Source organism: Mycteria americana, chromosome 5 (genome assembly GCF_035582795.1).
Source record: "Mycteria americana isolate JAX WOST 10 ecotype Jacksonville Zoo and Gardens chromosome 5, USCA_MyAme_1.0, whole genome shotgun sequence".
NCBI lineage: Eukaryota > Metazoa > Chordata > Aves > Ciconiiformes > Ciconiidae > Mycteria > Mycteria americana.
In genome coordinates, this window is record NC_134369.1 from 15,720,441 (window position 1) to 15,736,592 (window position 16,152).

At 35.1% G+C, this 16,152-nt stretch overlaps 1 protein-coding gene across 9 annotated transcripts in view; it reads right to left on the reverse strand.

Moving 5' to 3' along the window:
* Nucleotides 1-1,334: 1,334 nt before the first annotated feature.
* The window catches only part of PLEKHA7 (pleckstrin homology domain containing A7), a 172,928-nt gene continuing 158,110 nt past the window's right edge, over nt 1,335-16,152 (reverse strand). For 8 of the 9 annotated variants that reach the window (XM_075502239.1, XM_075502237.1, XM_075502236.1 and 5 more), the window contains 6 exons: nt 15,445-15,524; nt 14,845-15,045; nt 11,605-11,757; nt 8,910-9,043; nt 7,942-8,084; nt 1,335-2,856 (listed from right to left, as the gene is read on the reverse strand). In XM_075502239.1, coding sequence (XP_075358354.1) covers nt 2,834-2,856; nt 7,942-8,084; nt 8,910-9,043; nt 11,605-11,757; nt 14,845-15,045; nt 15,445-15,524 — 734 coding nt within the window. In that variant the 3' untranslated portion in view covers nt 1,335-2,833. The remainder of the gene's footprint in view (nt 2,857-7,941; nt 8,085-8,909; nt 9,044-11,604; nt 11,758-14,844; nt 15,046-15,444; nt 15,525-16,152) is intronic. The other variant, XM_075502238.1, reaches the window with a different exon arrangement.

The following is a 16,152-nucleotide window of genomic DNA, read 5'->3' on the forward strand; positions in this document are numbered from 1 at the left end:
GAAACCAATCCAAACCAAACACTATATGCATATGAAAATTAAACCTAATTATTTAAAACTACACCCATGCCTGCAAAAAAGATGGCCACTGGAGAACAGCATTTCACATATTCAATAAAAAGTTTTGGAGGCAAAATTTTCTTGATAATTTTTTCTCAAATACGGGATTAACTATGGACGCAGACCAAAACCTCTAGAAAGACTAGCTTTGTTAAAAACATCAATAGTATAACTATTTAGGGCAAAATCCTTCTCTTTCATGCATGCTCGAATGAGCAGATTTTGTGTATGTGATCAAAGGAAAGAAAATTAACGTCTCCCAAAACCTGCAGGGCGCAAGTGCCTGCACCGCTTTCCCTTCATTGCTAGGGCAGCAAACGAATTCGGAGTCAATGGCTGCTGCAGTTCAGGAACCCCCGGGCTGTGCCCGTCACCCACCAATTATGGCCACACACTCTTCCCTCCTGCATAACAAAGCTTCTGGAGAAAGAACGCAGTTTCACTGAACATGTGGCCAAAGGCTCCTCTGTGTACCTGAGAAACAGGAGGAGCGTGTCATAAGCAGCTCAGGTCTTAATTTCTGCTGCACACAGCTGAAGGTCAAGTACTCACATTCTCAAACATTCGCTCTCAAGTTCGCAGAGTCAACATGAAGCCACAGAAATACTTCTAACTGCTTCTTTAAATTTTGTTCTAGAGATTAAGTTTCAGAAGAATTAAACATTTCCACTGGTCTCCATCAAACCGATGTCATTTGAGGGAACTGTTATAGTGTAAGTCACTGCTGGTTACCTGCTACTTAAATCTGCTTTGCCAGTTGCCCACCAACCCTCTCTTTGGCCAATACCCTACTCACATACAGTGCACGTGTTACTATGCATGCCTCCAGGTTTTTTGTTTGTTTGTTTTTAAATGGAAGTTACTTTTGATACTTTATTTCACCAGAAACTGAAGGGCTAAGAGTGTGTCAGACAAACATATTTATCTACGAGATAGAAAGGACAGTATTGTAGTCATTGTGTTTAGGGGACAACCCTGAAAAATCTTTCTATTCAAGAATAAAGACAGATTTAATCAAATGCTAAGAAACATTTCTAAAAAAAAAAAAAAAAAGAAAATAAAAATGAAGCTTTGGTGTAAGGGAAACCTGATCGAAATCCCAGTGAAATAAGCGCAAAACTGGGGAACTTCAATAGGATTTGAACCAAAGAAGAGCAAAATGTGGTAACAGCACAAATGACTCTGGATTTTCAACCACATGGATGCTGATAAGAGAGCAGACAAAACAGAGGCAATAGGAGGCAGTTATGTTAATATTTTAATCTGTACATATACCATTTTCCAAACTGTTACATTTTATTTAAATTAATGTTTTCTTGCAAAATATTCATTTATGCTTTCGAAACTTTTTATAAAGGCAAAAATAAATCATTATTTTGGCAAAAGGTTTTGAAGTTGATACTGGCAGTATTGAGGTAAAGCATAAGCTAAATATATACTTTTAAGAATATTTCTGAGTATAGTGTTAATATAATATGATTCGTCTTAAAGTCTGAAACTTGGAGGTCAATTTCAAGGGTTTTGTAGCTATTACTTGAATACAGCAAATGAACAAGTTAGTGGTTTCACAAAATACTGCAGAAGTATTTCTCAGTCATTTCTCATACAGAGCTGAACTCAACTAATAATTACATAATGGGAAATTTTTGCATGTCTTGCATTCAACATGTACACGGTCTTTTTCAAGTAAAGTAGTTGTAGCAATTAGCAATTAATTTAATCTTATTTTCTCCTTATGTAACTACATCACCCTTTGCCCTATACATAAGTAAAACACTGAATTTCCAAGTTTGGCAAAGTTAAGCACCAGGTGAATATACATACGAAATTAATAGGTGCCACATTACATTAGTTTTGCTGTTTCCAGGATAAATACTAGTCAATACATCATATTGTAATGTTTATTGAAAAAAAAATATAAAAAGAAAAATACATATTTACTAGTAAAATGACATAGCCTATTATATTTTTTTATTGCTTAGTTCACATATTTTAATTAAAACTTTTCTTCTTCCACATCTCAACTTTCAAAAAAATATCATTTGTTAGCTGTTTGTTACTGAGGGGACAGCACTACTGTCAAGAGCAACCTAGCATACTGTGTATTGATACCAGCAAGTTAATCATATGGGATCAAAAAAGGAAACGGGAGTTAAAACTGGCTTTCACTATGGCTTTCATGGAAATTTTCAGCTATTCAGTGGTTACTGATATGTAGAAATTCAAGCTAAAAATTCCTGGCAATGTATTATTTAATGGGGAAAAGGGTGGGTGATTAACTCTACAAACATATTCAATCCAAAACACCCTTTTGGCAGACCTCTCACTTGCATTAGCTCTACCCATACCCTATGAATGTGCTTCTAGGTTTGTTCAAATTTACATTTTTTTCATGAAACTTTACATTGTGCATCTGAGCCTGAGGGGGAAGTAACAGCATCTTTTAACATCTATGCAAGTAGTTTCTCTTAAAATGAATTCAGCCCTTGATTTAAAAAAATTCTAAAATACATTGTCCTAAAAATACATTGTCAGTACTTTACAGTTTATTAAAAGTGCCATTTATTCATATAAAAAGTCTGAACTAAACTGAAGTCAAGATAAAATGATTTGCAATTCTCTTCATTTTCATAGAAAATCCCCCTATTATTCTCCGAATGTATTTCCAGAAGAACATGTCATCAGCTGACGAGTATCTTCACAGAAAGCCGGTAATGAATCTCCTCTTTCTTCCATGCGGCATCACTAGGTGGGATTTGCTTTGAGTCTTATGTCAATGTTCACTTACTGCTTTGGCTAGCATGAAGTAAAATAAAACATGGTTAAATATTAAAGTGAGTACACTAATGCCAAGCAGTAAGCACTTTCAGGAAACATTTTTTTTTATTAAAGCCTTCTGCAGTTTGACAGAATGAACAATTCATATAGACACACTAAGTGAATAATTATCTCATGATGTCACTGATGCTCAAACTTCTGTGTCCCCTGCATGTTGCTAGTTACTGCAATTATTTTCTTGGTAATTTTCCTGAAGAAAATGTAGTTTTTATATATATATACGTAAATATATATCTATACATATACATGTATGTATGTATACTTATACAGACATGTGATATACGTTTTTAAGTCAGCCTGGAACCACAGAATAGTTGGGGTAGGAAGGGACCTCTGAAAGTCATCTGGTCCAAGTCCCCTGCTCAAGTCTAATACCCTGGGACCATACGGTTATTCTTCTGGGTTCTTGAGGCCACACATGGGTACCCTGTTCACATGCAAAGATCTCATGTGATAGTGATAATCAACTAGCATATCCCTGGATATAATAGTAGAGTCAAGTGTTATTCAGACACAGCAAAGATGGTAGAATCTGGTTCTCAGAAAGATAAACTGAAACCAGAAAAGCAAATAGCTATTTCCATCAAGCTCTGTAGAGGTTTCTAATGTCTATACACCTCTCTTGATGTAAATTTGTCATTTTTCACAGGCCTTGTTGAAGGCAGGTCACTGCCTGTTTGGGCCTTCCTGGTATGTGCTCATTTTTATTTAGATTTTTATTTTTTGCACAGATCTTTGACTCAGATTAGTGACAATGAAAACAAAGATATCTAAAGATTAATCTATTTGAGGTATTCACTCAATCAACCCTCTTTACTACTTCATCTGTTTTATCTTTTTGTCCAACATCAGGCAATAAAATTAGGCCAAAGGAAATCAGAAAGGTGAGAATAATTTCCAAGGGAAACTATGGAAGCATGGGGGGTACCTTACCTAGGGGCACACGTAGCAGTTAAGTATTATAATATTTATGGGGTTTCCTATTTCAAATAGAAAAGAATCTGAAAATACTACTGGGAAGGGATGATACACATTTCTTTGTAAGGACAATGAAATTATCATAATTTTAATACTTGAAATGGCAAAATAACCTAATCGAAGACAAAAATTAAGTCTTCTGTTAACATAATTCAATGAAAAACACATCAAAGGCATGAAAAAGTCAAACATGATATTGTAGAATTAGTTATAAAGGGCCAAATTTTCAGCTCACCTCAATTAAGACTCCAATGTTTGCTCTTGTGTAAGATACCAGCCCATAAATGAACCCCCTGTTTATACAACTTTGTTTGCACTTTGGATTGTCTTATGCAGCAACTGTATATGCCACACGCAGGTAAAAATACCTATGCACTCCTACAGTAGCCACAGGAGTACATAACACTAGCCACCGGAGTGCAAACTGATGCTGAAAATCTGGCCCCATGCTACCAAGAGTACAGATGTCGCTTTCCTTCACCACAGTAAGATTATGGAAGCATCTTATCTGTAGAGTGACAACAGTTATTTGAAGACTTTATTAGCCCACGTGTTAGCTCATTAGAAGCAATATTTACAAGAATAAAAGGTTTCTGAAAAATAGATGCATGCGTTCATTTGGATCTAATTTAGGTTTAGTAAAAATGTTAAAATTCAGCAAGCCACAGCAAAGGTACAATGGCAAATCAGACATGCCAAGAGCAGTTAGTTCTTACTTTTAAGGTGTTTAAACAAATGTGTAGTGAAATCCATTGCTTAAGGGGGAGTGAGGTGGCTGTGGTACAGAAGGTGAGGGTGCTTTAGATGGATAGGTCAACTGCTGAGCTAGAAGGGATCACATACAGGAATTAGGCTGCACAATCAAACATTCATACTATAACAGAGCCACCTTAATTTTCTACCACGTGAATAGGAACCCTGATTAGTAATGCAATGAGGTGTTACACTATTTTAGTTACATGGAACACAATTTAAACAATAACATTTCTACCTGCTGGTTTTTTCTATTGGTTGTATAAATTATGCAAATAAACATTCCTGTTTTGATGAGAATATGGCGAGCGATCTTAAGATGAAGTTTCGCTGGAACATTTTAAGGCACACAACACTGATATACCCTAATCAAGCCCTGCTTTTAAAACTGCAGTTCGGGAATAGCACCTATATTTGCTAATTTGATTTCAAGATTTCACTGAGGTTGTACAGGTTTTCAACATTCCCTTTGTTATATGCCAATGAGCAGAAACAAAGATAAGATATAGAAAAATCACCAAAAAAAATTACAGCTGCATGTAACGTTTTGCTTAGTACAGTGCATGATACAGTAAATACATTTTCAGATCTCAGCTTGAAACTTCAGGATAAAGAATACAGTGATTAAAACTATCCTTGTTTATAAAACAGAGTACTGGTATAGTATTAGAAGACAATAATCATAAAACTAAAGAGATTGAAGCTCAGTCTTAAATTCTGCTTTTACATTTTGGAGGGCCAAAGGTAGACCTAATTCCAAAACACGCAATTTAGGAAATGACTTCTTGATACTCATGCATTTGATTTTAATCTTTCAGATTCTTGGCATGATTTCCATTTAGAAGGTTGATATCTTACTAGGAACAGAGGGACTCTAAAATGCTGCTTTACAAGGATTAGATAAACGTGCAATTTATTTTAAAAGATATTTATATTATCATAGCATCTTAACATAACTTAACTGCTTCCCCCTGAAAAATGGGAAAAGTTAAGCTTCACAGTCTTTTTCATAAGCAAATCTTTGTAAAAAAATCTAGATATTTAGTTTTGGATTTTCAGATATGGTCTGCTTTGTCAACAAGAGCAAATGACAACTCATACTTTAAAAATCAAACTACAAGAATAAGAATGTGAAGGAAGCCGTAAAATTAGAATAAATGAGAACATACAATCAGCTGTGCAAAGCATCAAATGCTTTTCTTTTTAATCACTTTAGATAATCAGAAAATAGGCTGTAACTAAAAAACCTGAACTATTTTTATGGTTTGTATATTTTCTATCAAAACCCAACCACTCTGGCTTTTTTAAGAATTCCTTGAAAGGTGTTTGTTTTTAAAGGAGTAAGTAATAACTGAAATCAAAGCAAGACATGTTACCAGAAGTGAGTATTTGAGATACAAATGTGGCAAGGAAAACTGTGCACAGACATAAAGGTTTGGGCTTCTTTAAAGAATCAAGTCCTTGGCTACTATGTTAGGGTTTTTTAAGTGTCTGAAAGACAAAAGAGCTAGCTGCTATACTTCACAAAGAAAATTAAATTAAAAATCGTCTCACAATTGATGTCTCACAATGTACTGACAGCATTTAAACATTTGCATGCTGACACACATTTTAGTTCTCTCTTTGGGGAGAACTAAAGAATTAAGAAGACTTCTGTGGTTATGTATACCTAAGAATATGTGGTGATCACACTTTTGAAATACTTACAATAAAAAAATTAAAATATAAACAGAAGAACTGTAGTAATGAAAACATAGCTACTACATTCACTATACAACATAAAAAGATCACACATATTTCAGTACTGTACAGTTACTGCAACTTCACGCACACCCAGAAGTAAGTTAACTGGCCACACGAAGACTGTTTAGTATGGCAGGAACTCTGCCCTTGTTGTACTGACGCAGAGGAATAATTTCAAGTATGGGCTGCGTTCATCCTGGTTGATCTTACTTTCGGTGTTACCTTTTCTCAGAAGAAGCTAGAACTCATGTGGCAAAATGCTGCATTGGTTCCTACCTCCTGAAATGCAAAAGTCCCACTCCATAACCAAAGTGTGCAAGTTCCTGTTACAAGGACCTGGTTATTAGAACTGGGACCAGACTGCCTGCGGAGAAGCCATTTTGACGCACAGATGCCTGAAGGTCCAAAAGGTTATTCCTGAAATGCTCCCAAGATTTTACAATTCTGGAGGGGTGAGGGGGTGTTTGTTTTGTTTTTTTATAATGTCTAGCCTCCTCAGTGAATCATTTTATCCCTTCCAGTCAATTAAATTACTCACAGAACCTCTCCGAAGTCTCAATATTTGTATCTTGAAAATGTATTCCATCCCCTCAAAATCACATTCCACTCAGGTTTAGCTGCCACTGCATCTGTGAGTATACAGCCACATTCAATCAACAGTCTGTTACTATAGATGCATGTTACGCATCTGGGTATTGGAATAATCTGTCTTTAATGGGAAGGTCTTAAGGGCTTCTGTGGCAAATGCCATAAGTTTAAACTGGCAACTTCAGATGAGAAATGTGCATATTTTATCTCCATCATAGCTGAAGAGCTGAAGTTTCCATTATTTCCATTCTCCACTGGAACAGTGAACTGTGCCAGTTATAAATGGCCAGTCAGATACTTGCTGGAATAGCTGCTGCACGTATTAGTCTGCGATACAGATCTCTTGACATTTCTTACTTATTTCAACTATAAAGCAATCAACAGTGAAATTATCACTTTTAGTAATGTATTGCAAAGGATCTATTAATTTCCAGGCATCAAGCAGAATTCATGCACGGCTGTCTGGCTCTGACCTCTAATCTTGGTCACCAGACAGAAACATGCCAATACCCATTTTACAATGTCTTTTTCAGCCTCTTGTCATACAGCTCAAGCTGCAAATGATCGCACTCTAATCTCAATCACCACACCAGGGAATCTTGCTGTTAAATTAAAAATCCTTTTGTCTTGATTTTTTTAATTCATAGGTCAATTTACTTTTTAAAAATGAATATAGAAATACCTCATTTAATATAATTATAGGGAATTCATTGACAATGTTAATTTTTTAGTACTATTAGTAAGAGCAAGTTTCCAAGCTCTGAACTTACTGATCATACTATTTTGTCCCCTTCATCCTGTCCATTAGAGGCCAAATACTCAACATAAATCTTTAGTCTCTCTAAATTCGTTATCTATACACACGTTTCACTATTTTTAATACGAATGACTAAAACTCTCTTATGCCAGGAGTTCAGCAACAACCCCACACAACTTTAGAAACTGGTAAGAAATAGCTGTTATTTTGTAAATAAGCATTACCTGCTACCTCCTTGCTCCTCTGAGAGGCTTCAGAAGCCAAAGCGTATGATATGGTAATGATGCGCTCCTGCTCTTGCAGCTGTGAATCTAAATCAACTGAGTTGTGCTTGTCCTGGGCAACAGTAGGCTGTAGATTGTGCATACTAGTGGGAAAGTGCAAAACAACATTAAGGTTTACAAACAGAAAGAATCCACCATGCAGATGAGAACAAGCTTGAATTCATACAGCAGTTTTCAGATCTCATCTATCAAGCTCCATATTTTATTGAAGTTCTTTAAAGTAGTGTTAGATATTGTATGTAAATGACTACAGCATACAAAAATGATGCAGCCATTACACATTCACTCACAATTTCTGCAGAGCATTAAGTACATCTGAAAGCCCTTTGTTATTAATACGCTGTTCACATGAAAGCACTACCGAAAATGCTATTTATTTGAAGCTGTTAGTAAAATTTCTTGTGAGTGCCCAGAGGAAAAGGTATAACCTGGTGGTCCTCAGGCACAGCCTCTTTAATTGTCTGCCAGACAGCAGATACTTGAGGTAATCAAATTCTTGAAACTGAATGTTTCAGCTGACTCTACACTAGCTGCAAGTAGCCAAAAGTGTTCTTTCAGGACTCCAGCTCTCTGGAGACAACAGAAACTTGCTCTCACACTGACTCTTCTTCTGCTTTTGGCCAGATCTGTGCCTTTCCTTCCTCCTCACTCTCATCTACAAGTGCTTGGCAAGGACTCACTACTATTTTAGGATGCTCTGAACAAGAAAATGGACATATAAAAAATTTGTCATTATCTCTTCTACCCTGTTTTAAAAAGGAGCTTTAAGTATACTACATAAATTCCGTGTGCATTTTCTAAAATCCCCAAGTTACACTTGATAATTCAATAGGACTTAGACTGGTGTATGAAGTTAGTTCCCAGTGTTTAACACCAGCCCCTATATAAGATTTGAAAAAACCCCTGACCTTGATTTAGTAAGAATATTCTTTATCTTTTCTGCTTTACGCTGCCTTGCTGCCAGTTCTTCTGTAGAAAGAGGCTCTTCTGGCTCCAGTTCAACATAGCGTTCTGGAATTGCAACCTTCTCAGGTTTTGACAACTGTGGAAAGAAAGCAAGCATCAAGTTTTTAATAACAAAGACTGAAAAAAAAATTGAGATAAATTCTCCTCAATGGGAGAACACAGTGAAAAGAATAAAGCATGGATTTTCACAGTCAACACATGTACCTGATGTTAAACACTCCCTCTGGATATGAGCTGATGCCCTTTTAACAGTCTTTTCCCTCTGATTCATTTTACTTCAGAAGATAGATCGAAAAAATATTAAAGGGATTACAAAAGAAATGAGAATCAACAGGAAACCTTTCTTCAGCTCAGGCTTAGAGCTCCAACTAGGACACTGCCTAAAACAGTAGAAAGAAGCAACCGCTACAAGACTGACGGCACAACCTGAGATTTTAATGTCATGATATGTATGTCATGCCAGTGAGGACTTCCTACAACTGAAAGGAAATATCACCTAAAGTTTTAATCTAGGGTATCATTCTTTTGAGACTGCATAATCTTCTTCCATGAGCAATGAAGGAAAAAAAAAAAAAAAAGAAAACTAGCAGTTTGTCTTCATCTTAGGAAATTCTTGGACTATAAAATCTGAAAACGTAGATGTTCAAAAGTTGTCTAGGGAACTGACCCATAAATACCCTAACATTGTGCAATTGTCACAACATGTTGCATACACATATAATTCTGTAGACTGAAAATTTTAATATGATTGTACAAAAGCTAGCAACAAGTTTTTGTTAGGATCAATTTCTTTGTGGGAAATTTTTGCTCCACATAAGAGATCTCAATTTCCCAATGAATATTCAGTTTATAAATGGACTTTGAAAACCAATGCTTATTATACAGAACAGACTGCTTTTGAAAAACACAAATAAAGGATGTGTGAATAAATAAAAATAAGTAAAGGGGAACTATTTTTTCTTCTCCTCTTTCGATTTTTGTTAAAACACTCATGAGGTGATGAGTTTTCAAAATTCAAAGTTTAAAATAAAAATAATCCTAAATTTCTCACCACTGAACTCAGTTCACACTAATTCAATGGCATATGTAAAGTGGCTTGACCTAACCGGCAGCGATTAGACTCAGTAATTCGCAGGCAATCATAGGCCCAAAGCATACAGTACAGTCGTCGGCACTCATAACAACATTAAAATCAGAACCTCAAATTTTCTACTTCCTTCTCAGTAAACCCAAGACCAATGCTCCCTGAAAAATTGTCATTTTCCACTACACTTCCTTACCTTCAAATGCAACTCCTCTCTGGAGCTCTGTAGCTATATATATATATATATATATATATATATATATATATTTAAATTTAAATTTAAATGTCTATCTCCCTACTATAACTAACCTAGATCAGCTCATCCTGCCACTTCCAGAAAAACAAACTCAGTTATCATGTGAACAGCAGATTTAGTGGCCTTAAAGACACAACTGAGTACATTTCCTTACGGGGCACAGAAGTTCCTCAGGTACAGAAGTGCCTGCTGGGTGAAGAAGATGGATACATTAAATGGAAAAGGACAACCTGGGTAACCTGAGAAATAAGCTTTACATTCAGAGCTTCAGACCTGCTTCAGTTACTCTGAAGTAGGACAGAAATGCCTATAAGCAAAAATGTTTCCTATCCTAGGCTTAAGGAGCTAATTTGGGTGTACGAAGTGATTCACGTAGCCCTGAAGGCCTTCTGAAAAAAAATTTAATAGCATAGTACAACAAAGAAAGGCAATACAACACAAGTATTTTTTTGTGTTTCTGACGTTTACAGGAGCACTGCATTTTCTGTAGAAAATATACAAAGATTAATTGAAAGACATATTCATTCATAGAGATCAACAGATAATGGCTCACAGATTCAACCTCTTAGAAATATCTCTCTATGTAAAATGATACGTTGTCAACAGCTTTCAGAAGAGTAGAGGTGCTACTAGTCTAATTATCATTAATAATTTTACTGATTTTCCATCTACCATGGCATTTTACACAATGCATAGTACCTACTGAAATCTTTCCACTTGCTATATTCTTTCTTTTCCACCAGATGGCTCAATCGCATTTCAAACAAGTATTTTACTGTTACTAGAGCTGAAAAAAGATCTAGTGCCCAGAATACCAACCAAGTCATTTGAAAAGCTGACAGAAAGGTGTTTTCTGTTCTGACCAGGATAAAGCACTGCTCCCTCTTCTCTACCATGTTTTGCCAGTCAAAATGAAGAGTAAGGTAGCTCTGGGGAACTAACTTTTACTTCATTACTGTTTCTTATTTTCAAATACTCTTGGTGTTGTCTTCTCATCTTTTTTTCCCCATTTATATAACATTGCCTAACTTAATTACTTTTCCCTTGATAAAGCCTGAGATGTATATTTCAAACAGTAGAGCCAACCTTTCAATTTCTTCTCTCCACTACAAAACAATACGAACACAAACCTTACAGATCTTAGTGCCAGGCCATAAATTTTCAATACCCAAAAGACTCCTTTTAGTTCAAACTTCCAGGTAACTTTTGAAAGAAAAGATGAGAATTCACTACCTAAAACTTAAAAACGTCAATATTTTGGGGCACAGCACAGGAGGCAAAAAATTATGAGTGTTACCTCTCTGCTGATATCTAAATCATAGTCTTGAGGCTCCAGGTCTGTCTCTGTCACTGCTACAGGCTGAACTTTTAACCATTCATTTTCATCCTTGTCTTCTCCACGAATTGCCCTCTCAAGTAACTGCAAATCAAATTCTTGCTCTCGTTTCCACTGGTAATAGATACAAAACAATTAACAGCATTCAACGATACTACCAAATTCATAATTTAGCAATGTACATTACTACTGCTGCAAATGCTCTATTGCTGAAAGAATCCACAGAGCAAACACCTTAGCTGACAAGAAAAAGAAAATGCATCTGTATTTCTTGGAACATATGGTTGGGAGATTTGATCTCTAGCTATGTTGCACAGATTTTGGAGTATTGTTTAATTTTATAGGTAACGTTCAGCAGTATTAAATTTTAAAAAATGTATTAATCACAATTTCACATATGCTGATTAACATGGAACTAGCTACACACAAACGTCTTCAGGAGTACAGGTGTCAATACAAGTGAGTCTACGGACTGACAGACTAGTCCTAGGCATTCTAACCAGGCAGTGCTGTGTGATTCTGAATCACTACACAGAAAGGGTATTTGTATTGCAGGTTGAGAATTGCAACTTGAAAATTTTATGTATCTTTCTAGAATAATACCTAGTGATTAAATCTGATAATATTTTACGTACTAGCATTAACTTGTCTTGAATTCAAAAATAATAATTTAGTAACTTCTAAGCTCTTATGTCTTTCCTAAAGTATCTAGCTACCTGCGAAGATAAAAAAATCTTTCACATTCTGTCTTTACAAGGTAAATATTAAACAATAATAAATTCAGAATGTATTTAAATTAAGCAGCATAATTTTAGAGTTCCCAAATCATTGCATAGTAGCTCCTTCACAGCTACACACAATACAACTACATATAAACTCACGCTTGAGAACACTACCAACACTTTTTTGTTCAAAAAATTAAGGTCAGTTGCAGCATCATTCCATCCAGCAGATCTCTGCAACTTTACCATACAGAATTGACACACAATCTTCAAAGCAGTGGGAAAGAGAAGGGACAAAAAGAACAACAACAAAAAAATGATCTCCTCAAGCATTTGAGGGTATCAATAGCAGAATGTGCCATTATATGTTTCTTAAAAGCATCTCTGGTATTTCTGTTACAAATCTTTGGCTTGTTTTGGTTGAAGTTTGGAAGTCCTTAGACTTCATTATGCTACTTGCATTAATAAATCTAATTGAAACCTATTCATGCACAAGCTCTCAAAATTCACTCAGAAGATACATATCTTCCATGTATGTTAAAAATGTTAAATAGCTAAAAGGCAATTATATCTCAAAAATTAAGATGTTTCTTTACAGAATTCAAAAGAGAAAAAAATGTTTTCTCATACAAGTACTCCGAACTCTTTCTTCTACTCATATTCGAACCAGGCCTGATTGACATAGTATATTTTAAATACACGGTATTATTTTCAAGATATTATATATAGGTAAGAAAAACATCAAACCATTATTATGAAGCAGTACTTTTATTGGCTTTGATGTTGCGACTTTTACATTAAAAAGGCATTGTATATAACAAATGAATTCATGTACTGTGATCAATACTTAAAATGTCATACTACACTTGAGAGCTGACCGATTAAAAACTAGTTACACATACAATGTATGTTTAAAGCAAATGTTACATACTGAGCTGCATTTCAATTATACATTTAACTGTGTGCCATTTTGGCTGCTAAATAATTGTAATGCTGTAAGTAATTGTGCTATCAAACATGCTTTTTGCGTATCAGAGCCCTATAGGTACAAGAGATGACCTCTACAAAACATTGCTAGGGCTGAAAGATTCTATTTTAATTCTTTACAGCAAGAAAGAGACCAAGATGGCACCTAAATTTATAGATAAAGTGTTTGCCACAAATGTTAATAAGGAGTGTTACGAAAACGTTTAAATTCGACTTGTGTATGTTATGTGAGTCAGGAAACATAAGAAGCTCAGATTTAGTTCTGCTAATTAAAATACGAAAATAACAGTGATACTATAGTTCTACAGTTCCCAAATATTATGTACTATCTTTAATAAATTTGTGATTGCAAAACAGAAGACAAAATAGATGAATGTCTCCAAGTAGTGCACTCGTATTTACTAGGAAAGTAAATACAAATAACTGGCTATAAATTAGTGCTACTGAACAGTGGGAATGAAAGGCTGAATATTATAGGGGTTTTTTAATGCTAGCAATTGACACCCATGTACTAAATGCAATTAAGCCTGGTAAAAATTGAGTAGTCCAGTTAGAAATTTTAAAATAACTACAAAATTCTGCAAATTAAAAACAAGCAAACAAAAAAAGAGGCATTAGGTATGATGAGTGACGAATCTAAAAGCAAGAGATCTTGTGCAATGAATTAGGTAAAACAAGGTGATCATTCTAAAGCTCTAGTGGACCAAATAAAAAATAAATTAAAAGACCACAGCGTAAGTGCAATTACAGTACAATCTTGGTTTAGCACCAAGTGAGCAACTGGGTAACTTCACCAATTAGAATTGCTTTGGTTAGTATCCAAAATGTGTCATTACAAACTTATCATCTGTACAGCATTTAATCTCAGAACGCAACAAAAATCTTTTTCTTCAGCAGCTTAAATTTGAGCCTTATTAGAATATTCTAGATTTTGAGCTTTAAAGAAGAATTTGTATCAATTAAAACACATTAGCTCTTACATAAATTTCTAATCAGCATGATTAGATTTTAAAACTGATTATCCATTTATCACCTCTTTAAAAAAAACAAACACGCACCACCTTGGTCTGATATAACCACAACTACCTTGCAGCCTAATTTATGAATTAAAAAGAAAAATACCCATGGTGAATAAGAACATTCTAAAAGGCCCATTCCATTATGAAGCAGTTTTAAAACTGTACAAGCTTCTTACACTTTCTAAATACAATTCCAATAAAAAACAATCAAGTCTCTGAAATCACTCCAATATACTCATATCTCCACTCAGCACACTAACCTCTGACCAACTTACCTGCTGAACCTGCTACATATACTGTAACTACTAGTAAAAAAAGATCATCTGTTACTCACTCTCTGAACTCATTTTATACTGCATAACACTAATTTAATTAGACTAGAAGCATCACACACACTCAGTGAAAGTGCTTGCTAGGAAAAAAAAATCCAAAGATATTTTTAGTTTAGTCCTTTTAAGGCATATCTAACATACTGAGCCTACGTCTGCAGAAATGGGCCTGATGAAAGACCGAGATGAAACAGACTGCCTTTCTCCTTGGCTAAGAGTTCTCTTGCGTTCACGAACTAATGCCTTCTGATGTCGCTTCATTCTTTCTAGTTGTTCCTCTGCACTCATCTTGCCTCTTTGGTGGTCTCCAGAGTATAAACGTTCCAAGGCACTCTTTGGTCTCTCCTGTAGAAGTCACAAGGCACACAAAACACACATTGTAATTAATACTTTTAAGAAGTATACAAAAAATTAACTCTTTCTCCTACGTTATTACTAAACTAACATGATTTTGTTCTATTATTTTTGCATTCATTCGCATATTTCAACTCTATATTTTCTATTATTACTGCTGATTTTTGGTTCTAAACCTTGTTTTATAAGTCTATTTCAAATGCAGTAAGTTGTCTGTCTGCTTCCCGATTCATTTAAGACAGTGAAAAATTTGAGATTTTATTAGATCAGAGGTGTTGCGTCCTCTCCCATGCTACTACAATCCCACTTCCTGCTATGCAAACTATATTCTGGGCTTAACTATTTTGAACAGTTCAGACATTTGCCTTCAGATGTTGATTTTAAACTTACCTTGGACCTATCCCTTCGAAGTGTTGCATATGATGAAATGGTAGATGATTGGTGCAATCTGGAAGTTGATCCAGATAAACCTTGATAAGGAAAAAGAGAATGCTTTAAAACCAAATGACAGACAAAAGGAAGAGAAGTGTCAGATATTTTTTTAAATTATCATGCTTTTTCTATGACATTCTGGTTACTATTTTAGCTCATATTCCACATTTTGCAGTTCAGAAGATCATGAGAGGCATGAAATTTCATTTCAGCCAAAAGTAATGTGTTTCAGGTCACTATTGATAAAAATTCAGAAATATCTACGATAATTTAGAAGCTTATATTAAATGAGGTATGGGATGAACTCAGCTGCACAACAGTAGATAAGCTGTACAAATAATCACATCTATGAAGAAAATCAAACCTTAACATACACAGTTAGAAAGGAAAGAAATAAGAATGGCTAAGAAATTAATTGCTCTTCCCGAACTATCCTCTCTGTCCTCATTTGTTAAACAGTTACAGGACTGTAGCACAGTGGGGATGGAGCATCAAGTCACATGTAGTGCCTGAGGCCATCATATTCTTATTCTTCATCACTTTCATTTCAATGGGAATAAAAGTGTTTAAAAATAAAAAACTTGAGTTTGTAGCAGATGACACAGAAATTATGAGGAAAAATAACTGAATACAGGAGACATTCTAACAGCTAATTTCATGTTTTGC